The sequence below is a fragment of the Onychomys torridus genome, chromosome 10 (genome assembly GCF_903995425.1).
Source record: "Onychomys torridus chromosome 10, mOncTor1.1, whole genome shotgun sequence".
NCBI classification, from domain to species: Eukaryota; Metazoa; Chordata; class Mammalia; order Rodentia; family Cricetidae; genus Onychomys; species Onychomys torridus.
Window position 1 is genome coordinate 9,509,785 of NC_050452.1, and position 27,457 is coordinate 9,537,241.

At 38.8% G+C, this 27,457-nt stretch overlaps 1 protein-coding gene across 3 annotated transcripts in view; it reads right to left on the minus strand.

Annotated features, from left to right (window-relative positions):
• Positions 1-27,457, minus strand: part of LOC118591794 (WD repeat containing planar cell polarity effector) — a 296,006-nt gene that overhangs the window by 93,604 nt on the left and 174,945 nt on the right. For all 3 annotated transcript variants that reach the window (XM_036200167.1, XM_036200168.1, XM_036200169.1), the window contains one exon: positions 15,050-15,113. In XM_036200167.1, the coding sequence (XP_036056060.1) occupies positions 15,050-15,113 (64 nt within the window). The remainder of the gene's footprint in view (positions 1-15,049; positions 15,114-27,457) is intronic.

The following is a 27,457-nucleotide window of genomic DNA, read 5'->3' on the forward strand; positions in this document are numbered from 1 at the left end:
TAGCAAAGCTAAACCAAGAAGGGATCAACAACATAAACAGACCCATAAAAATGGGGATATTGAAATCATAATTTAAAAAAACTTTTCTGACTTAAAAATGTCTAGGCCCAGATTTCTACCAGATTTTTAAAGAAGAGCAACAGTCAATCCTTCTAAAAGTATTCAAAAGCAGAAATAGAAGGGGCTATCCCAAATTCTTTCCATGTAGGAAGATTACTTTGGTACCAAGTTTAGGTAAAGAAACAACAAAGAACACTACAGGCCTGATGAACAGAGATTCAAAAGTCCTCAATAAAATACTTCTAAAATGAATACAGACATTATTTAAAAGAATATCTACATGACCAAGTTGGCATTATGAAGCTATAGGGATGGTTCTGTAACATGAATCTTAAAAGATCTTATAATAAAAAACCCAGAGCCAGGTATTGGGGTAAAAGCTGAAAGATCAGAGAAGCAGAGCAAGCCAGACACAAGTTCTTAGCTCTATGAAATCCTCAGTCTAAAGAGAGGGAGTTCCTGTTTCCTTACACCGTATATACCTTGCTGTGTCATGCCATATTACTTCCTGAGATTAAAGGTGTGTGTCACCACTGCCTGGTTCTGTTTCTCTCATATAGTCCAGTGTGCCTTGAACTCACAGAGATCCAGATGGATCTCTGCCTTCTGAGTGATAGGATTAAAGGTGTGTGTCACCACTGCCTGACCTCTATATCTAATTTAGTGGCTGGCTCTGTTCTCTGATCCCCAAGTAAGCTTTATTGCGGTATACAACATATCATCCCATTTCCCCTTTTTTGTCTAAAATAGTAAAAGGCTATGACTAATATAAGAAAAACTATATACAATAAGTACAATAAGTATATACAATATATACAGGCAATAAATACATCAACAATGTCTATTCCATTTACATTTGACAAATTCAGAGAAAATACTTCATTATCTATCCTATCTTTGTGAATCCAAAGGATTGTATCTAATTCACCTTCTATCCTAATTTGAATTACCAACCCAAAACTATCCTTTGATGTCTTTCAAACTTATACACTTTACTCCTCTTAAGTGAGTTTTTTTTTTTTCTGAATTTGTTAACAAGGAAAACTATAACTATCTAATCTTCAGCCTCCTCAAAGACTTGAGGAAATAATATTAACTGAGGAAGCAAGAAGTACAAACAAACAACTTCCAAAAAAATGTGAAAAATGACAGAAACAACTGGCTTCTTGGGCAGTCACCCACGGTTACGCTGCAACATTGGGGCATCCATCTTCAGCCTACAGGTCTAGCATACCTGACAGACTTTTCTGTGAGGCAGGATTTTCTGAAAAGCTGTCCTATTTTTTCTTAGCAAGATCTAACAGTCCTTTCTTTTGTGTCCTGCTTATCCATTTTGTCAGCGGTCAATATAAGGGCACTTTCTTACCCAGTGGCTAACTTTTGCCACAAAGAAAGTAAACTCCATATGGAGTTTCTTCAGTGTCCATTATCTTCTCTGAAGTAGATTGATTGGTGCTACCAGGAGCAGACATGTCTCATGGTCATACAAAAAGAATCTATGTTATTAAAATATCTTAAATGCCATACTCTGTAGAGCTCTGAAGTGTTGGAAAATGACCTGTATATCTAAAATATATTTCTGTTTGACCTTGAAAACATACTTAATATGACTATAAGTTTGATTGTAATGACTATTAACTTGCATTTCTTATATCCTAATTAATTGGTAATAATAACTTTCAAGGACTAGCAATTTGCATTACATTGTTAAATGTACCTTGAACAAGATTAGAAATATATGTATACTATTTTCTAACAAAATTAATCTCAAATTTGTATCAATATACATAATTTGTATACAATATACAAAAATTCAATCCAATGTAAATATTTAAAACTAGTAGTTGCTTTTTTAAAGTAGATTCAATAATCTACCTTTTTATCTTATCATGGTTCAACAAATGCAAGTCAATAAATGTAATAAATCACATAAATAGATTTAGAAAAAAAATCATATGGTCATCTCAACAGATGCAGAAGAGGCCTTGGACAAAATTCAATGGGAGTAGGACTAGAGGGGAACAGATCTCAACATCATTCCAACTTGAAGAAAACTTGAAGCAATCCCATAGAAACTAGGAAGCAGACAAGTTGTCCCCTGTACCTACTCCTTCTCACTACTGTGCTCAAAACACTAGATGGATCAATAAAGCAAGAAAAGAAAATTAAACAAATACAAACAGGAAAATAAGTCAAGCTATCCCTATTTGTAGATTTGATATTATATTATATGTAAGAAATCCAAACAATTTCACCAGAAAACTTCTAGAAATGATGAACAATTTCAGCGAAGTGGCAGGGTACAGAATTAACTTACAAATATCAATAGCTTTTCTATATACCAATAACAAACACGTAAAGAAAGAGACAGTGGACATATTCTCATTCACAATATCCCCTGCTGTGGGATGTTCTGTAATGTTAAATATGTTGCTATGATTGATTAATAAATAAAACACTGATTGGCCAGTAGCCAGGCAGGAAGTATAGGCTGAGAGGAGAATTCTGGGAAGTAGAAGGCTGAGGCAGAGAGACACTGTCGGTCGCCACTATGAAAAGCGAGATGTAAGGTACTGGTAAGCCACAAACCATGTGGCAACTTGTAGATTAATAGAAATGGGTTAATTTAAGATATAAGAATAGTTAGCAAGAAGTCTGCCACAGCCATACAGTTTGTAAATAACATAAGTCTCCATGTGTTTACTTGGTTGGATCTGAGCGGCTACAGGGCTGGCGGATGAGAGAGATTTGTCCTGACCATGGGCCAGCCAGAAAAACTCTAGCTACAATTCCCAAAGAAAATAAAATATGTAGGGATAAACTTAACCAAGAAGGTGAAGGATCTATACAATAAAAATTTTATATAAAGGGCAAGGGAAGAGGTAAAAGCTGATAAGGGAAGACGCTGGAAGAATGTTGTAAAAAACGACCCTTCTACCAATAACTATTTATATATTCAATTCAATCCCAATCAAATTCCCATCTCATTCTCACAGAAATAGGAAAAAAACCCTCTAAAATTAATCTAGAACCATGAAAGATCCTCTATAGCCAAATCAATCCTCAGCCAAAGGAACAGTTATTAGAAGGCTGACCATTCCAGATTTCAAGATACATTACAGAGCCATACTAATAAAAACAGTGTGGTATTGGCATACAAACTGACAGGTAAACCCCTGAAACAAAATAGAAGACCCAAACATGAGTTTGTGTAACTTTATGCATCTAATATTTGACAAAGATGCCAAAATATACACTGGAGAAAAGGTAACATCTTCAGCAAATGGTACTAGGAAAACAAGATGATCACATGCATTACAATGCTGTTATCTACTGCTTTTCACAAAACTAAATCCAAATAGATAAATAACCTCAACGTGAAAGTGACAGAAGAAAACAAAGATGGTACCCTACAGGACACAGGGTAGGAAAGAATTTTCTGAATAGGAATTTATCAAGGTTCACAGTTGACAAGTAGGACCACATAAAACTAAAAAGCCTCTGTATAGCTAAAGAAACAATTAAACAAATGAAGAGGAAACCCACAGAATGGGAGAGAACTTATGCTAGTCATACATCTGACAGAGGACTAATACTAAGAATATATAAAGAATTCAAAGCCAAGGATTAAAAATACAAATACTCATTAAAGAAAATGGGCCAGGCTTCACCCCTACTGATAAGTGTCCATGATACTAAAAGGTATTCTGCATATCAGAGGAGGCAGTTAAACACCAACGTAGCTACAAACCCTTCCATCAATGCTGACCTATCTGCAGGACATGCTGGTGCAACAGCAGCACAAAAGTTGTGGAGTAACCAACCACTATCTGACTGGATTTAAGACCCACTCCACAAGAGGGAACCCATGCCGGACAGTGCTCAGGTGGGCAAGAGCCTGAGACTAGAAAAGGCAGAGACCTAGGAAAAACCAAATACTACTGTTATGCTAAAGCTTCTTAATGCTGTGACCCTTTAACTCACAGTTCCTTATGTTGTAGTGACTCCCAACCACAAATTATTGTCATTGCTACTCTATAACTGTAATTTTCTACTGTTATGAATAGTAATGTATATATGTGTGGTCTCTGATGGTCTTAGTTGACATCTGTGAAAGGATTATTTAGCCCCAAAGCGGTCATGATCCACAGGTTGAGAAGCACTCTGCTGAAGGAAAAAAGCAATAAAATGATTCCTAATGGCATACTGCTATACTTGTAGATCAGTGTTTTAATCAGCCACCATCAATGAATCAGTGGTAGATGGGAACAAATATAGAGACCCATAACTGTACAATGTGCTGCTGAGAGTGAAAGACCTTGGAACACTCAGTCCTAAAGGAGATGTCTCCATCAAAGCTCTCCCCTCACAGCTCACGGAATTCTGCAAAGGAAAGGAAAGATTGTAAGAGCCGATGTGGAGGGAAATCACCAAGGAAACAAGGCCTTCTAGATAAAACAGGACTGATGCCCACAAGAACTCACCAAGGCTGTCTGTCCCAGTGCTGACAGAAGTACTGGACACAAGGCCCCACCCATAACCCAGCTAACAACCATTTGCAAAGGGAAAATCTGTTCTCTCCAACAGTCTCACAGAAGATAGAAACCACACTGAAGGGCAGGCCCCGTGCCCACAGTAGATGGTCAACATAAAACTAAACCAGTGGTATTTGGGGAGGTTTTTTGTCTCAGAGTGTCTGGGCATTCTTACCCTTTGCTTTTATATTATGGTTTCCAATTTCGTGTTTTTACGGGATTTCTGTATAAGGGAATGTGTGTGTTTCTCTGCATCTGTATGAGTTTTCTGTGCTTTTTCTCTGGCTCTTTTACCCCATGGTAGTTTGTTTATTTGGTCCTACTCTGGTTTGTTTGCTCTGGTTGTTGGCTGTTGTTTTCTAATGAAAGACACAGAGAAAAGGGTGTGATGGGGTGGTGGTGGGGAAGACCTGGGAGGAGTTGGGGAGGAGAAACTATGATCAGAATATATTGTATGAAGAAAATTATTTTCAATTAAAACAAGAAAAAAAACAAAGAAAATGAGCAAAGAGTTCTCAAAATAAGGAAAAACTGGCTAAGAAATAGCGCATAAATGTTTATCATTCTTATCAACTAGTTAAATGGAAAACGAAACAAATCTGAGGTTGAACCTCGCCCCAGTCAGAATGACTGCGATGAAGAGAAGGAGCAACAAGAGATTCTGGAGGTAAGGTGAGGCGAGGGGCACCCTCATCCCCTGCTGGGAGTGCCAAGTGCTGCAGCCATTATCAAAGTGGAGAACTCTCAAAAAGCTGAACATAAATCTGCCACGTGATCCAGCTATACCACTCCTCGGCATCTGCCCAAAGGACCCGGCATCCTGCTCCACAGTTTCTCAGCACATTCATTGCCCTCTATTCACATGGCTAAGAAACAGAAACCAAAGTGTCGTTCCACTGACAGAGGAATCTTAAATGTGGTACATATACACTGTTCAGCTGCAAAGAAGAATGAAATCATAAAATGTGCACGTAGGTAGATGGAAGAAGAGAATATTACATTGACTGAGGTAACCCATAAAGAGAAACTGTGTTCTGTCTCACCTGTGGTTCCTAACTCCAAATATTCAGATGTGAGGACATACCCTTTAGTATTGGAAGAAAGCAGGGAGGTGGAAACTGACCGTGGCTGTTGGAGGAATAGCAGGGTGCAAGTGAGATGACAGGAGAAACGGGGAAACGGGTGTAGGGAAGCAGAAGCAAGACATCAATGAGAAGCAGAGGGAAGAAGGGACAACCAGTACCAAGGATGTCTGAAAAAGCCATAAGGAAGATTATTTCTTGTTTACCTAAAATTACATACTATACATATGTAGTTTCAACGAACTCATGCCACTTGAAGTAATAATGCTCTCCCCCGAAGGGCACATACTAATAAATACCCCAATACCAGGCATGAGAATCCCTCCCCATTTTGAGTTGTTGTTCAGGGTAGACTAAGAGTTTCCTAAATGATATATGCTATTGCTGCTGCCATTGGTTGCCTCTTAGAGTTTGAAAGTAAGTCCCTATTGCTGAAGACGCCATGAACTCTGGACACAGGACTCTAGGATTTCAAGGCCAGCCTGATCTACATAGCAAGTTCTAGACCAGTCAGTATTACAAGTCTCTGTCTCTCTGTCTCTGTCTCTGTCTCTCTCTCTTTGCCTTTCTGTCTCTCAGATCCTAGCACCCATATCTGGCAGCTCAGTTGCCATCTCCAAGAGATCTGATCCCTCTTCTGGGGCTTCTGGAATGGACGGACAGACGGGGACACACACACACACACACACACACACACACACACACACACACACACACACACACACACACACACAAAGTTTCTCTAATTTCCATAGATTCAGCACAAGAGGAGAGATTTACTCAGTGGATACAATAGATTATCTTAAAGAAAGTGTACTTTGTGTATTAGTTAACTGTTTTGAGTGGAGACTTCCAATTAGAACTTCAGCTTGAAAGTCCAAGTTAGGTTTGAGTCACAAGAGTCCAGACAGGCACATATATTCCTGCAATTGAAAATTGCAATTATAATGGATTAAATGCCAAGGCTTATTTCAGAAGTTAGCAGGTATAAAACTCCTCTATGTAAAGACAGTGCCAAAGAAGCAATTCTATGTCAACTTGATCACCAAGCAAGTGCCTAGGAATAGCAGATGTAAGCCGCCCTACAAAAACCATGCCAATGGAAGACAAACTACCCAACAGTATTATGCCAAGGGAAGGCACAGATGGCTGGAGAGCAGCAGTTATAGGTCTTTTTATAGCATTATCAGATGGTACATTTGACATTCCAACTGGCCTTGTGCCAATGGCCAAGGTAGTTAGAGATGCCAACATGAGAATGCTCAGAAGGCACACTCATCTTCATGCCATCCGTGATGAGGCCAGAGAAGCAATCTTGGGTGGCTTTTATGCAACACTGAGTATAGCAAAACAATTATCTTTTATGCCACAATAGTAATTACTCTGGAGAGGCTACCTGAATCTTCAAAGCGAAAACAATGTTCTAAAGACAAGAAGTTAGAAGCAGCATTTTGTGACCAAAGCAATAGACTTTAAAGCCACACAGATTCTACCTAGAGAAATAATGGGCAGGGAAGCATTTAGAGCTGCTGCTGTAAATAAAGATGTATATTTTAAGAGCCACCTCAAGTTTCCACAAAGTTTCAAGCACAGCTCAAAGGTTACCTTTTCTGAACGATTTGAGAAAAAGTTGCCAAATTACTTGAGAGGCTTTATATTTCCTACAAAACCACAAAACAATGAAACTAGCACTGATAATTTGCACCCACATAATTGCAAAGTTTCAACTATTCTCAGCTGTTCATTATACCCAACCGATCAACATTCGATGCATTTAGTGATGACCTTTAGTCTCCTTTGGTCTTCTCCCTATGGGAGCGTCCCATTTTTTAAGAGCATAGGGTACTTATAAGAATGACCCTCAATTTGGGATTCAGGATTCACCTTTTTGGTAGGAAAGTCACAGACAAGATGTTGTATCCCTGCTTGTTATACCAGGTGGCAAACTATTTTCATTTGCCCCATTTTTGTTTTATTATTATAATTATTATATTATTAGAGTTTGGCATTTGTAGTCCAGACTGGTCTCAAACTTGCTATATTGCCAAGGATGACCTGATTCTCTTACTTCTACCTCCCAAGTTCTGGGATAACAGGAATGCATCACCATACCCGGCTATTTGTTCTGTTATCGATGAGTTATGACTGTTAGATTTACATAGTGTTTGCCAATTTTCTCCATGGCAGTTACTCTTGTTCCCTTTGTAAGTAATAGACATCTTTTATAATATTATGAAAAATACTCTGAGAACGTCTAGATAGCTTGTTTCTGCAGAACCTTTCACTAGTCATAGAATCCATTAGGAACTCTGGCCTTATTTAGTTACAATCATGATGTTTGCCAAACTGTGACTTTCTAATTCAGGTATTACTTTTACAGTTGAACTTATTTACTTATTTACAAGTGTACCAGTATGGATTAATGGTTACCCCACACATTCTGATATACTGTGGTTCTCATCAAATTCACTTGAGATATTTCCTAATTTCTTTTGTGATATCTTCTGAAGATCAGGAGCTTTTTTTTTTTTTTTTAAACAATACCTATTTAATTTGAAATACTTGTAAACTTAAGAAAAACAGAATATTACTGATTGGTAACTTAATTCCTTTGGTTTCATGTATCTTTTTTTAGAATGTTTTATGCCTTATTATAGCCATATATATATTTATTATATATACATGTATATATAATAAATATAACTAAATGACATACACTTGAAAATAATGTAAATTCTGCAGTTGCTAGAAAATAATGTTGGATTCTGTAGCTTCCAAAACATTAAAAGAAAAGTTGATTCACATATTTTAAATATTCATAAATCCTTGCCTATTTTCTCTATGAATTACTACATCTATCTTTTTAAAGTTTCTCAACTTTTGTTTCAAGTATTTGAAGCCCAGTTATCTTGTACACAATTGTTTGTGTCTTTTTTTTTTAACTAAACTTTAATCATTATATATATCTATTGGGGAAATGTTTCTATAATTTTTTTGAAACTACAGACTTCTGAATTCAAACTTTATGATTTTTTTCTAAATGTTTGCTATTCTAAATCTGTATTTCTATATCTGATGAGAACACCCATCCGGACATTTTGTTTGTCTTGTCTTGAGAACTGCGGCTGCAGTGAAACCCTTATCCCTAGTAATTAATACCTTGTTCTCACAATGACTTTGTAGTAGTCTTTTTCTATTATCACTTCTATATGTTTTTACTTTTAAATGATTTGTGTTGCAACAGTAAATTATATGCTGAATACAAGTAAAGAATTACACATTGAGCATAACTACAACTTGCTTTGGGTCTAGTCTGATAACCTCTGACCTTTAGAAAGAACTGTTTACTTTTTAACTAGAAGGTGTAATCTATTTGAATTCAACTTAATGCATATGTTTGGGCTTAAAAATTAAAATCTTGGTACTTATTTTATTTTAACCTTTTCTGTTTTAGATAGAATATTTTAAAATTTTTCAATTTTCTGTATTGACTTTTGAAAGCTACATACCTAAAAGAAAACCCTCTATTTGCTATAATATGCAATTTTAACTTGTTACAATATACCTGGGACATTTCAGGAAAGAGGTACCAACCATATACCAGTATAATTAGTATAATTAGTGACATAAATTTTGCTTTAATATCTTATTTTTGATGGGTGGTAGTGGTGCGTTCCTTTAATTCCAGCACTCGGGAGGCAGAGGCAGGCAGATCTCTGTGAGCTCGAGGCCAGCCTGGGCTACAGAGTGAGTTCCAAGAAAGGTGCCAAGGCTACACAGAGAAACTCTGTCTCAAAATAAAGATCTTCTTTTTAAAAGAAATGGTCCTTAAAAGCTAGCCACACACAAATTGACACATAAAAACTATATTTGTTGGGTACCATGTTGATATACTAACATATGCACGTTTTATAATGTTTAAATGAGGATAAACATCTCAACATTAAATTTCCATGTGTAGACTGTGCTTTGAAGAATAGTAAGATAGAGAAAAGACTATTACTTCACATGCTTCTCATTTCCAAGGCTTGGGTGCATATACGAATCCTGGTTTAAACTTTTGAACAAGCTTTACTTATTTTTTTCTCGGAGTGTACACATGTTGATGCATTCTGTCACCTTTGCTTCCTTTCAAGTTATCTTTACTTTATTCTTACCTATGGATATTTTCACTGGATATATTCTATGTTCACAGCTTTAATTTTTTCAAGACATTAAAAGATACCCCATTATCTCTTGGCACATAGCTTCTATTGAGGGCAACTGTAATTCACATCAGTGATTGGTATTTTTGAGCAGTTATTTTTAATTTCTATGTAAAGATTTTTCTATTTGGGTATCCTGTGTTGCTAGGACATGCCTGGACTACTTTCCTGTATCTGAGTTCACGAAGATCTTTGAATCTGAAGGCCATGTTTCCACGAAACTTCTAAGAGTATGACTCCAATTCTGCAAGTCATTCAGGCTGCTCATTTTGTCGTCTGTTTTCTTTTGTTGTTTTTGAAATTGGATGGCTTCTGTTCACCTGTTTTTAAGTTAATTTTACAATTTTCTCCTAATGGGTAATTTTTTCTATATTTTTTTTTGAAATTTTTGACTTTTGAATTCGAACATTTTTATTCCAATTTGTACTTTTAAATTATAGCTCCTGTCTACCCTCTTTGATCAAACATAGATGCTCTCATACAATGTAATCTGAATACAGTTTTCCCTCTGGCTACTCCTTCCAGTCTCTGTCCACCTCTCCACCTGCATTCACTCACTGCCTTTCTGTCTTTCATTAGAGAAGGGCAGGCTTCTAAGAGATAACAACAAAACATAACAAAATAAAATATAAGATAAAACAACTATCATATCAAAGTTGGGCAAGGGGAGCCAAGAGAAAAAGAAAAATTCCCCAAGAGCAGGCACAAGCATCAAAGACCTACTCACTCATATTCGAGAGCCTGGTCTCTAATAAGAATCCCACCCAAACATTTTGCTCATCATTTCTTTAAAACCTTGAGGGTGCGGGAAACCACTGTAGCTGTTAGAGTGTTATTGCAGTTGGCTTTCCTTGTGATCATAAATGTAAGCAAAGACAATCCATCAAGATTCATGTGAAATAAAACAAAAAATCGGGAGAAAAGGAGTATGGGGCACTACAAATTGGAGGACACACACATTCCAACAGAGATGCAAAACCCAACAAAGGAAGAGAAAAACATGAGCCAGCATTCCACGAGACCCCTCCTGGGCTGACAACGGCTCACTAATGGAGAACAGAAGAGGTAAGAGGGCTGAAGTGCCAGACAAAGATGCTGGAGCCCTACACACTCAAGAGGGTCAATGACCAGACAGAGGACTCAAAAGAACAAGAAGAAAGTTATGAAATTAATTGAGGGCCTAGATGAGAAAATTACTAAAGAAGATGAAAAAAATCAGTAACTTGGGAGAAAAAAATTTAAAACATCATTGAAAAATCCCATAAAGAAATTCAGACACTGAAAAAGCACCAGAGAGAAATTCTCAAAGTGAATCAACAAACAAACAAACAAAACCATAACATAGCAGAAAGCATCATCATCAGCCTTCAAGACCATGCAGAAAGAAGTCATACGGTCTGCAGGCAAATGGACATGTCAATTGAATTATGCCTATTTCAGAAAGATAAATTATGTTTTCTCTCATTTGTGGTTCTGAGATTTCATAGAGATTTGATATATACATGAAGTCTTGTATGAATATATGATATGAAAGTAGAAATGAAACTGTGGAGAAAAACAGAAGAGGGAAAGGGTCTCATGCAGCATACACATGCAGGGAAACTTCAAAAGAAGTAGGTGTCAGTCACACCTAAAGTGATCAATGCAATTCTATCAAAGCTTCAATGATATGTCTGTGCAAAACCAGAAAAACGCATCATAAAATTCATATGCAATCCCAAAGGATCTCAGATATATAAAGCAGCTCAATTCCAAAACAAATTATAAGTCCACTACAAAGAAAGCCACATGATCCTGGCACAAAGTCAGAACTAAGGAACAATGTAAGACAAAAGAAAGTCCATAAAAAAGTATTTGTCCATCTATAGTCAAATATTTTCTGACAAGAATCTCAAGAAACGCTTACTGGTGCTCACTGCTCCCTGAACTGCTTTGAGAACCCTAGTCCACGGTTTCACTACCACTGACCTTGAACATTTTTCTGTGCTTATGGATTATGTATAATTTTGATTTTTTAAAAATGCCTTGTTGTGGCTTCTGGTTTTTAGTTCTCATATTCTACTCTTTACTGGTTACTTTTTATATATCAGCATATTCACTCTTTGTTAAGAATGCTGGAGGCCGGTGGTGGTGGCACACACCTTTAATCCCAGCAGAGCGAGGCAGATCTCTGTGAGTTTGACGCCAGCCTGGTCTACAAAGCAAGATCCAGGACAGGTACCAAAACTACACAGAGAGATTCTGTCTCGAAAAAACAAACAACAACAACAACAACAAGAAAGAATGCTGGGCCATCAAAATGACTTAACTGAACCTTTCTGCAGTGGTTTCAAATGCTGCTATGACTGTAGGTTAACTCAAGTACACAAATCCATCTATTTTCTAAGACACCATGGTTAAGAGGATAGACTATGAAACAAGGCTGTGTTAAATGACTCTAAGTTATCAAGTAGAGAAATTTGAAAAAACATACAAATTTCAAAAGTGTCTGGAGCCCAGAATTACTAATCTTACACACACACACACACACACACACACACACACACACACACACACACACACGGAATTTTGTTATATTGCAATTGTTGTAAATGAAGTTTTACTGTCACACTGCCACACTCACTGCTTGTACACTGTGACAGCTGCCTTCACTTTATGAGGGTAGTGTTGACTAGCTGTAAGGCTTGCAAAGTGAAATATTTACTACCTAGTCCTTTCCAGAAAAGGCTTTCAGGCTCCTGATCAAAATTATGATTGTATCACTCCTCTGATTCAAACCCTTCATCAAGTTCCCACAACTTTAAAGATAAAGACAAATCCTTAGCTCACACTGGGCCTCTAGTCTCAGTCACCTGGTTCCAGCCACATCACCTTTCTTGTCATGTCGTATACCTTGATCTGTTCACCACCACTAGACACTAATGTGAAAAACATTGTTTTCAGGTTAGCTGTGTGGTGTTTTGTTGTTGTTGTTTCTCTGAGACAGTCTCATGTAGCCCAGATGGGCCTCAACATTGCTTTGTAACTAAAGATGACCTTGACTTCCAGTCCTCCTGCCTCTACCTCACAAGTGGTGGGATTACAGGAGTGTGCCACTGCACCTTGTTTATGAGTTGTGGAGATCAAACCCAGGACCCTGAGCATGCGTGACAAACACTTGGCCAACTGAGCTATGTCCTCAGCCAGAGAGACTTCTTTTTTTGTGGTCTCTTTGGTATTATTTTTAATCTTTAAGGAAGAGATGGCTTAAAGATAATAAATCCTTTGCAAGTAGAGATAATCCTGCTTATTTTATAAACTTTCATTTTTTTCAAAAGAGGTAATATTTCTTAGAATATAGGCTATGAACCTCTGGCCAGATGAAATTTAAACACTAAGAACCAATCTATATGAAAACATGATTAATTCTTTTAGATAATTTCAACATCAACTCTCAAATGTGCAAAAAGTACACAGTACTTTCATAAACTTAAACAGAGCTCTGAGGCCTCAACACTTTGTATTTTGAGATCCCTTAAAATAAACCTTGGCTAAAGGCGATGTCTTAGATGAGGAGTGAAGATGTGCACTCCGAATAACGTCTGTACTTTTCCAGACTGAGTCAGTCAGCCTCTCCTCTATTTTAACCCATCAGCAGAAAATCTCTTGGATTAAGGAGATTTGAAGGAACACAAAGACTTTCTCTAAATTTGTACTGGGTTAAACAGATTAAAATGCTGAAACAAATACAAAAATAGTTTAGAAGGTGGTTTTGATAATTATATTTATTAATTAATAAAGGAATAAACTACAGAATACAATATTCTGTGAGAAATTTTGCCCAGCAAAAAACATCACAATTCTAATTGTAGGTCTTACCTGCTCCCTCCAACACTCCCCACCCCCGCTCCCGCCCCTGCCCCAATGGAACTCTCAGTATAAAACAAGAAATATGGGCCAGGCCTGGCGGCCAATGCCTTTAATTCCAGCACTGAGATGGTCTAGAGTGAGTTCTAGGCCAGCCAGAGCTACATACTGAGACCCTGTTGAGGGAGGAGGAAGAGGAGTGGGAAGCAGTGGGAGAAGAGAAGAGGAAGGGGCGTGGAGGGTGAGACACGTCTACTGGAATGGGGACTGGAGCTCTGGCATGGTGCTGTCTGCAGCAGACTGATGAAACTCGTCCACCTGTCAGTACGCTGATATGCCTGCCCAAGGAGAGAGCAGAGTGAAGGCGGAAAAGACTGGCTGTCCTTCTGAAAGCAATTACTATTTTTTCATGATTAATGTATGTACAATTGATTTGAGAATATGAAATTCAAATTTTGTCATCTGTAATTTAGAATTTTAATACCAGATTCAATTGAAACACAAATGACCTAAGGAAACAGCATCTTCATGGTGTAAAAGAACAGTAAAAACCTTTGTCTTCCTTAGTTCATTGATAACAATGAAATTGCCACTTCGTTCATCTGACCTCACAGGGTCAAAGTTCTCATAAGACCGGAAGTAGGGTGTGGGGGATGTGGGAGGGACACCCGAGGGTTTGGGGGAGGAAAAGGAAGAGAGAAGTGTAACTAAGTTACAGTCTCAAAACCAAACGGACAGAACCTGACAGTAAGCACAGGGTCTGTAAGAAGCTGGGCAATGTCACCACGGGGCAAGTGACAAAGAGCAGGCCAAGAGTGTGGCGGACTCACCACCTATAGATCACTTTTCTCTCTAGTTCTGCCAAAACACAAGAAAAGCAGTCATGATTCTTTACTTCTCACTGAAGCTGATGGGCCAACAGTGTGTCCAGATCTCTGGGACACATTTCCTCCTGTCGCCTGGCTTCTGGAGCTGCAAGCTTGCTCAAAGCATGTATTAGAAAGACATTTAAACTTAATAGATGGAAAGGTGTCAATCCTGCACATCAAGGTTCATGGGGAGAAAAGTTCAAGAATTATAAATGCTTTGAAAACATAAAAGATCCTTTGGCCTGGCAAGGAAAATGTCACCAAGTCAAAAGATACTAGATAGCTATTGACCAGCTGCTCGAAGGCAGTGCTGCAAGCCATGGGGGAATACTGCCTTCCCTCCATGTGTCGAAGGCTACAAATGACACTAATCCCTTTAATGGTCACAAAAGCTGACAACTTACTCAGTCTTAGAACTGAAGGCACAGAAATCATCTCTGGGAATGACTTACCATAAACAGGTCACGAGCACCAATGTCAACAGCTAAGAGAAAGGCCTTTTCAAATCTCTGGTACCTATGATAAAGGGGGAAATGTGTTAGTTGTGCACAAGCTATATGAAAGAGAAAAGTGGTTTGTTTTATGTATTTATTTGATATTATATACATTCTTCTGATGGGGAAATACTTTCCAAAACAAAGGGTGTGGCCCACAGGATTTTCTGACATATGACATGTTCTTACACTGGGAAGGAGCTGAGCACAGAGGCCTGGGAGGTGGTGAATGTGACTTCTGGACAAGTGGGAGTCAAAGGAGACAGCGCCAAATGTGGGGAGATGAAAACGGACATGAATTCCTCATAATTTTCATTTTATTTGGTTTTGTAAGAGAAACTTTTGGGGATATCAAGAATATAGCAGGATAGGAGTAATTGACACATTACAACTGCACCTCTTTGTTTATTAGATAAAAGTTAAGAAATCAAATCTCATATTATTATAAAATGGCACATTTCTAAGTCTTAAAAAACATTCTCAGGTAACTTGCAAGAATAAAGCAAATTACTTCTAATTTTAAAAAATATTACTTTGTGTTCTTTTCAATGACCATATTTCCTTTTAGAATTTTCTATTTTGTTGTTGTTTTTGTTTTTCAAGATAGGGTTTCTCTGTGTAGCCCTGGCCATCCTGGACTTTGCCCTGTAGACCAGGCTGACCTCGAACTCAGCCTGCCTCTGCCTCCTGAATGCTGGGATTTAAAGGTGCGTACCACCATTGCTGGACTAGAATTTTCTTCACCAAAGTTTTATTGTTGGCTAAGACATGTAAGAACAAACTTGATTTTAAGCAAAGTGCCTCTACATAAAGTTTAAGAGCTCAGGAGAAAAGCACATTGCAAACACTTCAAACAGGTTTTGGGCACACAAATTTGTCCTTGTTTTGTTTGAATGCAGACTCATGTTGATAGAACTCATCGAAACAGCTGGTAGACTGCTCACCATTGTGTTTTATATTGTAAAATCCAGTGGTAAAAAAGACAGTGACGTTTTAAATTAGAAAATAAGTACTAAAGATGGAGAGTACACATTCCATTTGCAAGGTAACTAACTTAATATTAGATAGGAGCTGTTAGGTTCTGGAACATGTTCCATATTAGGCTTGATGCCTTGGGATGGCCATCCACCTTCCCCTACCCACTTCTTACTAGGAATTCAAGGAATTTGCCCAAATCTCTCCTAGCTCTAGGTCCTGTGGCAATTTTGTGTGTTTTTGTGGAAAAAGGATTTATCGTAAAGGAAGCATGTGTATGAAGAACAGAAAGCGTTGGTGTGGGAGTGCTTGTTCACGCCCTTGCCTCTGCTCCGCACTCTCCCCTATGCTGCGGAGCTGACTGTCCTGTGGCATCTCAGCAGCGCGAGCCTTCCACTTCAGATGACTCAAAGTCTGACTGTCCGAGCCGCATCTAACCCCATCAACCGCCAGCCTTGGCTCTTCCCTTTCCTTCATTCCTTGCTTCTCATTTTTGTAGCCTGATTTTTGTCTGTCTCCTTTAGAAGTTGGTACTCTATAGTCTTTAATTTCTATACTTACTCCAGTCTCAATAATCATATCAATGACTCACAAATTTACATCTCTAAGATCCATTTCTCTGCTGATAGCCAAATTTTTTATTTCTAGGAACCTCAGAGTTAACATGTCCAACATGTACACTGTAATGTCGCTTTGGCAAACATACTTAGGACACATTGAAATTAGAGGAAGTAACAAAACAAATGTCATTATGAAGTCCGTTCCTTTGAACAATGGATATACACTGAAAAATCAAAATAAACCCAAAGGAGTCCTTATTCTAACAGAGACACTTGCACATCCATGTTTATTGCAGCTCTTCTCAGTAACAGCAAGGAAACGCAGTCAGCTTAGATGACTGTGAGTCGGTGGATAGTGAAAATGTGGTACATTTGTAGCTGAAGTTTTCCTGTGTCCCGGCCCACCAGCAGTCGGGACAAATCTTTACCACTAGCATCCCCCAAATAAACACACAGAGACTTCTATTATTTATAAACTGTATGGCTGTGGCAGGCTTCTTGCAATTTGTTCTTATATTTTAAATTAACCCATTTCTATAAATCTATACCTTGCCATTTGGCTTATCAGTATCTTACATCATGCTTCTCTTTGTGGTGGCTGGCAGCGTCTCCTGACTCAGCCTTCTTCCACCCAGCCTTCTCCTCTCTCCTTGTCCCACCTACACTATCATTGCTGCCTGGCTACTGGCCAATCATCATTTTATTTGTCAATCAATTATAGCAACATATATTCACAGCATACAGGATATCCCACAGCACTTCCCCTTTTCTGGTTTTTCGAAAAGGAAGATTTTAACTTTAACATAATAAAATTACATATAACAAAACAATTATCAAGCAAGAATTACAGTTACAATACCTAGTCTATTTGTATTTGGCAGAATTAAAGAAGACATCCTATCTATCCTATATTTGTGAGTCTAAGGTTTTATATCTAACTTATCTTTTATCATAACTAAGGAAATTGTAACTATCTAGTCTTCAACTACATCAAAGACCTCAGAAGGATATAATATTATCTGAGAAATGGGAGAAGGACACAAGCAACTGTCAAGAGTCTTGCAAGAGTAGACAAAGAAGGCTGGCAGTCTGGACAGTCATCCAAAGTTCTTCTGTAAAGTTGGGGCATCTGTTTTCAGCCCACAGGCCTAAAGTCTCTCAGTCACTTTTTTCTGTGTCCTGTAGAATGTCTGGCAGTTTCCTCTGCAAAGCAGGAACCTGAAGGACCATTTTGTCAAGCAAAGTTTAGTGGTCACCTTCCTATGGGTTCTGTATGTCTAGTCGATCAAGCAGTCCAGGCAAGAACAGTTTCTTGCCCAAATGGCTATTTTTGCCAAGAAGAAAATAAACTCCATATAGAGCATTTTTGATGCCCATCCTCCTCTCTGAAGTAAATCGGTGCTGCCAGGAGCAGACATGTCTCACTGTCCAGAAAGTCTAAATTTTTAAAAATATTTTAAATGCCATATTCTGTAGGTCTTTGAAGTGTTTGAAGATTACCTACGTAACTGAATTATATCTATGTATACCTAGAAAACTTAACATGACCATCTATAAGTTTGACTATCATAGAAGAGTAATTATTGGGGGCTGGAGAGATGGCTCAGAGGTTAAGAGCACTGACTGTTCTTCCAGAGGTCCTGAGTTCAATTCCCAGCAACCACATGGTGGCTCACAGCCATCTGTAATGAGATCTGGTGCCCTCTTCTGGCCTGCAGTCATACATGCTGTATATATAGAACAAAACCAACTTTAAATTTATATCACTAAACTAAAATTTGTACCAATGTAAAGCATTTTAAACAAGTTGCTCTTTAAGAGTAGGCTTAATAATCTACCCTTTCACCCTATCATTATCTATACTGTCCCCTGTCCCCTTTTTTCTTTAGGAAGAGATTGCATTAATAATCAACCTGTTTTAAATAAAAAAAAAAAATATTGGTTTTTCTCTGTCCTACACCAGAGGGCTCTTCTGATATGGGACAAAAGAATCTCTCAACTTTTTTTTTTTTTTTTTTTTTTTTTAGCAATATGCTTGGGTTTAGAGAAGGAGTGAGCCAATTCCACCTCCAGAGCCAGCTTGGTATATTTGGGAATTTGGGCGTAGCTTCTCATACTACTTCCTGCTAGATGAGGGCGCTGTATCTTATGGGGACATAAAGAAAATTTTAGGATTATGGAGTAGTCCATGAGGCTGTATTCTCTGATCCAGTTGCCTTGAAACCATTCTGGATGTTGGATCATCTGAGCCATAGTGTCATCAGAGACCTTTCAGGGGGTCTTGGCTGGTCAAACCTGATGTATCTTAATCTGGAACAAATCCATAGCCTCTGGCTTTCTGTGGAAACAAAAGCAAAGCCTCCTTTCCAATGCAACATATCTTTAGATTCAATTTTGAAGTGAAGGTATCTTTAAAATATACATATTGGCTTAACTCAACAGCTTTTACAATCAAATGTCTTTCTGCAGTTAAAATTCCCAAAGACAACACAATCCAGATTCTCTGTGTAATATCCATTGTGATGTGGTTTATTTTTATACTACCTTTACTGTCTCTTTAAAGACTTTATTTTTTAAAAACTTTCTATTTTTTATATAACTGAATATATTTTTTTCATCTATGAATAAAAATGAAATTTATAGGAAAATGGATAGTACTGGAGAACATATTATGTGAGGCAACCCAAGTCCATAAAGATAAGAAGAACTGCATGTTATCTCTCATATGTGAAGCCTGGCGTGGAATTATTGTTTATTGTGTGCATGCATATATGTTTATATGGTATATACATAACTATAGGTACCAGTGCCCATGTGTTCACTCAGAGGATCCTCATCCTCCTTTGTCTCTCCACCTTAGTTCATTGAGACAGGGTCTCTCACCAAACCTGGAATCCACTATTTCAGCTAGGCAGGTGGCCAACAAGATCTAGTGATCTGCTTACCTCTGTTGTCTTTTTTCACTCTGCCCCGCCACCTGCCCCCAGCAATGAGGTACATGTTGGGGAGCTTAGCTTTTTGTGTTCCTGTTGTTCATGCTGAGATCCGAACTTAGATCTTCATGCTTGTGCAGTAAACACTCTTACCCACTGAGCCATTTCCCTATACCTGGTGTGTGTGTGTGTGTGTGTGTGTGTGTGTGTGTGTGTATGCGCGCGCGCATGCACACTGGAGTGATGGAAGGGAGGGGGAAATTATGTAAATACAGAACTCAAGAAATTCTAAAAAAAAAATTAAATCTCCATCATTTTATCCATATGTGATAGTCTTGTGTTACAGATTGATTTGCATTTCCCCAGTGACTTGTGGTGCTGAGCATTTTGTATGTTTATTTGCTAACTGGGTGTTTTTATTGCTATGTAGCATTACACTGAATGCTGAATCCATGAGTTTTTTTATGCTGATATATTTGTAATTCTGTTCTCAAACACACACACACTTATTTGTTCCTAACCAACTGCCTCTTTACCATTATAGAATGCCCTTAAGTGTATAATAATAAATTTTGCCTTAATGACCATTTCTATTATATTTTTAAAAGACAATATAATATTCCATTAACTATCTTCCTTCTTAGTTTTCTGTTTCCTAAATGCTTTTGGTGTCTCTCCTGCTTTCTCTATTAGAAAGCCTTTAGCTGAGACAGCAGTGGGTGTTATATTTATTTGTTTGGTGTGTGTGTAGAATATACACGTTCAAGTGGGTACATGTACACAGACATGTGTAGACACAGCAAGCACTTTCCTGACTGAGCTATCTAACTCTAGTCCTGTCTTCATATGCTCCTGTAGGTACTCTTGGGAATATTGTTCCAACCTGGGGCTGTGAAACAATCCAAATGTCTGTATCAGCCCCTACACAAACCACTAGAAAGCTCAAAATTTATAACCATTGTTTTTTTTGTTGTTGTTGTTGTTGTTGTTTTCTTTTTGTTTTTGTTTTTTTGAGACAGTGTTTCTCTGTGTAGATTTGAAGCCTGTCCTGGAACTTGCTCTGTAGACCAGGCTGGCCTTGAACTCACAGAGGTCCAATTGCCTCTGCCTCCAAGTGCTGGGACTAAAGGTGTGTGCCACCACCCGGCACAACCATGGTTTTAAAGCAAGGTCTTTCATGGCCCTCTGGCGCCTGCCAGCCATATGAGGATTGCAAACCTCTGACTGCCCCACAGACCTGTCATACTGAGGAATGAGGAACGGCAGAGAAGGAAGCAGTAAATATCACAATGCCTTCCTACCATAATTCAGCAACCTCTGTCTTCATCAAGCATTGCCTTGACTGCTGTAAGCACTTTAAAAAGGTTGTTCAATCAGTTTTTGCCCATTTAGTGGGTACTTCAATTCTGTGAGCAATTCCTGGAGTTTCTTCCTATTTTTCATGACAGGACTACTCACACTTCTATTTATAGATGCCTGTTTTCCTGGTAAGACCTTATTTTCTACAAGCTGTTCCCAGGCAATGGGTGATGATTCCTGAGTAGACAAATATTAAAGCTGTCCTGCTTCTACGTGACTTAAGATTGACACTAGATTCTTTAGATGGGTGACTTTGGCTTGATGAGTTTCAGTAACCTTTCCTTAGAAATATGCTACATAATTGTAGAATATTGTATATGGTGGAGACAACATAGGGGAGCGATGTCTCCCAAGACAGTGGACCTAACTAATTAGTCCTGGGTTGTATTTACCCCAGGAAGGTGGAGGAATAGTGGAGTGCTATAGACAGCTAGTGGCTCTATGTGAGCCTTTCTGGTAGCTTGCAAAGGTCATTCTTTATTTGAATGGCAGGGACAGCTAAAGTGGAACAGCTAATAGAGGTATCACAGAGTTTAAAGGCACTACAAAGGCAGTTCTGCTGGGATCCTGAAATAAGGGAAAGGTACATCTGGCTGGCATGTTGCTTCTGAGGCGCCCAAACTGCACAGTTCTTGAATGTGAACCAACATTTCTGTGCTACAAGATACTGTAGAGACCTTTGCCTACAATACAACATATACTCCTCACACCCATTAGAACATATTTCCAGTACTCTCCTGGCTGCCAGACTAATAACCTGGAGTCTATATCAGTACAATGAGCGAGGGACATGCTGAACCCAGTAAGGTAAAGGACTGTATATCCACAGAGCACTCCTTGGAATGAATTCTGAGCGTGTTTTAACATGGGAGCTGGAACAGAAAATTGGTTAACAATTCAGTGACATCAAAAGAGTTATTTACAGGATACAGAACTTTTCACTCTATCAATGACCCCAAGAGATGGAATAACTCATAGAGGGCTAGGAAAAACAGGAACCAATACTCAATGAGATAGAAGTGTCTGAGTTGTCACAGCAAAGTACACAAGAAGAAAAGGTAGAGGGCAGATTAAGGAAAGGATGGCATATTGCTGCCAGAGGGTGAGCTGTAGTGGTCGTGAACACAGCTGATGCCAGGGGCTTCTGGCCTCGTCCCGTCTTGGTGATACGAGATAACCTAGCTATACTCTACACCTGTATGGAAAAACAGACGTTAGTTGCCAACAGGTGTCCTGGCTGTTGTGTTGGGATCTGAAATCCACCTACACTGAGAATTTCCTTGCCACAAGCTGCTTCCAGCCAATGGATGATGGACCAGGCTGCTAAGGCAGGTCCATTCCCGGAAGATATGGAACCCATCACCATTCCTTGACCAACTCAATGCAAACATAGCTTTAGATTTCAGCCAAAGACTTGGGTGACTCTTGTGCAAGTTTTGAAGTTATTTCTTTATGTAGCATCCACCTGGCATGTATACAAATCTACAAGTTCTCACTTCCCCAAAGCAAACAACTCAAAAAATGGGCACACCACATGACTTGTCTTTCCAGTTCTCTGGTCTAAAAGGCATGTCTAGTCAGAAATCATGATCTTATAGACCATGGCTCTTAAAAATTATCAATTTCACTTTTTCTGTAGAACAAATTACAGGTACCAAGTGTTTTCTAGTAATTGTCAAAGATACAACACCCTGGAAAGATAGTAGAAACAGGCCCTCTGATTTCTCCACACAACTGAAGAGTCTGCATAGGCCTCAGTCTTTAGAAGGACTGGAATTGAAATAATATCCCTTGATTGCAATGCTTTAGGACAAGGTCTCTGTAGTCCAGGTTTTGGGCCTTGAAATCAATCCTCCTGCCATAGCCTCACACGTACTGAGATTATGGGTCTACACTACCACAACCAGTTCCAATGCTCTTTAAACTCCATCACTAATGGCTTAAATGTAATTTAAAAGAGGCCATCTTCTTCACTTAGCAAGTTACAACTTATTTAAAACATTTACACTTTCCAGTGGACACCAAGATTCACCACACACTAGCTCTGGAGCTGTGTTACATACCCCAACGAAAAACTTTGCTTCTAAGGGTATTCTCAGACTGAGCCCATGTATCTCTTATTTCCTGTCCTAGTTTCTGTGGCTTACACTTCCAGTTCACAGTCCATCACTCACAAGGGCCAATGAGGACAGAAACTCAAGGAAGGAACCATGGAGGAAAGCTGCTGTCTGGCCTCTGCTTGTTAGGGTATTTCATATGGCTGAGGACCACCTGCCTGAGGAATGATGCCACCCAAAGTAGGCTGGGCCCTCTTGTGTCAGTTAGGAGGAGGGTTCTAGAGACCTAGCCCTTAGCCCATGGACTACGCTGACCCAGGCAATTCCTCAATCGAGGTTCTCCTCTCAGCTGACTATTAAAGCTAATCACGACCTCCCTCTCCGCCTTTTCCTCCTTGCCCCTGAATCACCTCTCCTTTTCTTTCTATTTCCCCTCCTCCCTTTTATGTTCATTATCTCAATACTACTTCCACAGTGTTTGAATCTCAGTAAAATCCAAACATCATTCTGGCTCCTTCATCTACATTTAAACATTCACAATATCAACAAACAGCCTTCCAAATTTCTCTTGCTTATGAAGTAAGTAGTCTCTTTTGCTTACCTGCATTTGCAAGGAAACTCCACAAATATTTAAAAAGCAATGTTTAAACATTCCAATTAGAAAATAGGCAAAAAAAAAAAAAAAAAAAAAACCATTCAGGAGACATTTCAACAAAGGTATACAGATGGAAATAAACACATGAGAATAGGCTCAGTCCACGTCATTTAGCCATAAGGAAAATGCAAACACAAGCGTCAATGAGCTATGCCCCAACTCTGTTAGTACAGCTACAGCGCAGAACAATTAGGAGACCCTGCTCTCTTGAGCTCTGCTGGTGGGAGGGCACACAGCCTGGCACTGTGAAAACAGTAAACATGGCAGAGGGCAGGCCCAGCACAAGTGAGAGTCTTCATAAAACCTGGAGGCTTTGCTTTTTAAGATCTCCAAACCAGAAACAAACAAAATGCCCCTTGATGGAAAATTCCCTGATGGGAAAAACTACACATTTCCAAACATTTCTTAGAGAGTTAGACTGGCAGGTTTTGTGCATAGGGAAAAAAAAAAAAAAACAAACAATATTCATTAAAACATTACCAATAAAGTCTTTCCACAAACAAAGCAAATGAAAACAATCCTCAGCTCTGACTAGACCAAAAGCCAAACAACAGAAGACAGGCTGGAGTGACTTTACTCTGGGTAGTCACCGAATTTGAAGCATGGTCAAAGTCTAGAAGGTTAGGTGACACCAGCCAATGTTTTCATGTTCAAAGAAAGCTAATTTAAAAAAATGGCTTTTATCCCTTCCACAAACTCTGTTGACTTTTTTTTTTCCTCAGGACCATTTCAATCTTTCCAACTGAAATTGAAAACTACTTAACTTGCCACCATACCTTATTCTGGACAGTTTTTTTTTTTTGTTTTTGTTTTTTTTTTTTTTTTTGTTTTTTTTTTTTGTTTTTTTTTTGTTTTTTTTTTTTTTTTACAGAGGATTCCCTTAGATACCCTGAAAGAGTGCCCTGCCCTTCACCCTTCCCTCACAGGGCACCTTCCTGGGTCTGAACCCTTCCTACTGAGCAGCTTCTCAATACCCAGTGTCCTTCTCTGCACACAGATGGCCTGTGCTCAGCAAAGGCTTCAAGCTAACATACAAGTTTACTTAAAATGTTGGTAATAGCTCATGGCACCTGTTGGTTCTCACTTCTTTTGCTCAAACCCCAGTGTGCTATAGCTCATCCCTTTTCAATAATTCTCTGCAGCTTTTTCCATCCCAGTGGTAGGTCTTCCACGATGGTATAAATTAACTCAACATGAAAGCCACATCCATTAACAGAACCTATTAGGACGACTAATCAGTGCAGCTGACTCAGACATGGCTCTTACAAAAAACATCTGAACCGCAATGATAAAAACCAATCATTCAGAAATCATGGAACACAGTAAATCAGATATATAGCCATCCTATAGATCTCAGTAAAGTGTTTTCATGACAGGACAAGATGGAGGAAAATGAGAGAATAATCTAAGTTAGATTTCTAATACTGACATGACTACACTGTTTTCTAAATGATCTTTCTGAAGAGATTATAAAATATCCAGTTTTAAACTAATTACATTACTGTTTGAAAGACGGAGTCTTGCTGTACAGCTAGCACTAGAGACATGGTAACCCCCATTCAGCCTCCCGAATCCTGGGGTCACAGGCACAAGGCAGCACACCCAGCTTCTAGCCATTACTCTTCAGGGACATCTGCTGGGCCCTGCTTTAAAGTGGATGGAGGCTTTATTTTTTCTATTTCTCTTTCCTACAGTTTCCAATTTTATTTACACAGTTGTATTCTTACATTAACAAGGTAATTTCTTTTCTAATCCTAATTTCGAGAGTTAACATCCTTTCTTTTTGTTGATTTCTGGGTACTGCAATGTGTGGGCACTAGGTTACTTCTATGCTGTGGTTCATAACTGTTTGATTTCTGTTTTATGAACACAAATCACATTTACAAACCTAACAGTGAATTATTTTGTCCATGTCAAATCCATCTAACTAGACATATTAACATCTAGAGGTTAACTGCAATTATTTTCACTTATTTGTGTATTTTTAATTCTAAATTTTTAAAGTTTTAAAAATGAAAAGCAACACTAAGATTTAAAGCTAATCACAATCTTAGGAGTGTTCATGCAACTGTGAAATCAAACTGGAAAATACACATAGAAGAAGCCTAGTTTTTAGTCACAAGGCCACAGCTGCTATCAAAAATGGTTTAATTTGTGGAAGCAAAACTTTAGTTCTCATGGCTACTCATAAATAGATTGCTCACCATGTTTCTGTGATTCTTGATTCAAATGCTCCACTTCCAAGAAAGTATTTCATTCGCTCCTTTTTCTAGTGCCATGACAAAATGCCTGGCAGTGTACTGAGGGCGAGGGCTCGTTCTGACCAGTTGGAAAGGGCCACAGCATTATGGTGGGAAGACATGGCCGCAGCAGGGAGAAGTGGACCGCCACACTGCAGGGAGAGAGACGTGCCAGCAACCAGCATGCAACAGTGCTGCCCACATCCAGGGCAGGTCCCCCAGTTAAACCTCTCTGGAAAAGGCCAGCTCAGCATGCCCAGAGCCATGTTTCCTAGGTGACTCTAAATCCAGTCAACTTGACAATGAAGATAAACCACCACAGCAGTACCTTCCGAGAATGGAAGGAAGGCTTATTATTAGAAAACCTGTAGATGAAATAACTATCCTCACAGAACAGAGATAGTGGAAGATTAAATTTTATAGATTTAAAGACTTAGAAAACGTTCAGTGAGACGGGAATTATGATTAGCATTGTGGGGAGACAAGAAATGCATAAAAACGTAACAGTGTATAAGACAACAGCATCGTACCAAACTATGAATGAGTAGCATCTTTTCACTGAAGTCACAAGCAAGACAAGGAACCTTAACATAATTATTCACTACACAGAATTAGAGTGTAAATGTATGATGCATGGGGGTATGATGATTATCTGTAGACAATTTTATGCCCACCTCAGAAGCCAAATCAATCACAAAATTATTAGAAATAAATTTTAAAGTTCTAGAAGAGTCACACACTATTTCTCATACCAAGATTCACCAGTTGTGAAGTTTAATTAGAAGAAAAAAACAGCAGTATTAGCAGCAAATAAAAATACTTAGATATAATACTTAGAAGGAAGGAGATATGTCTGCAAAAACAAACTACAAAATTGAATAAATGAAGAGAACATGTTTTTCTTCACAGAAGAATGAAGCAGTTCTTCACAAAATTAACACACATACTCACATGGGTCATGGCATTCTAATCAAAAGCCTCCAAAGCCTTGATTAAAACAACACTGGAGTCCATCTGAGAAACTGCAACTATGGCACAGGAACACTCTAAACGGTTAGCTTTCTGGATCCATCTAAACTTAGGGTAGCTGGAGCCAGGCCCAAGGCACACAGCTGCAGTCAAGATCACTGAAGCCTTGGTTCTACAGCTAGCCTGGACAACATAGCAAGCCCCTACCTGTGTGAGTTTACTAAGGGTTTACTTCAGCTTATACTTTCTAGTTCACCATTGGGAGGCCTGGCTAGGAGCTCAAGACAGGAACCTGGAAGAGACCAGGGAGAAATGCTGCTTACTGGCTTCTTCCTGTGTCTTGTGCAGCTTGCTTTCTTATATAGCCCAGGACCACCCTCCCTCCTCAATCACTTCAGGAAAATGCTCCATGGACATACCTCCAGGCCGATTTGATGGGGGGCAAGTCCTCACATGAGGGCCCCATTCCCAGGTGTGTCCAGTTGTGTAAAGTAGACCAGAGCTAACCATCTTTAAAAAAAGTTCTAACAAGTGAAGCAGCTAACTGTATGGGTGCAGGAATGTTGCTCTAAGTACAGGTCAGTAGTAACAAGACGTCAAAGCAAATGTATTTAACCA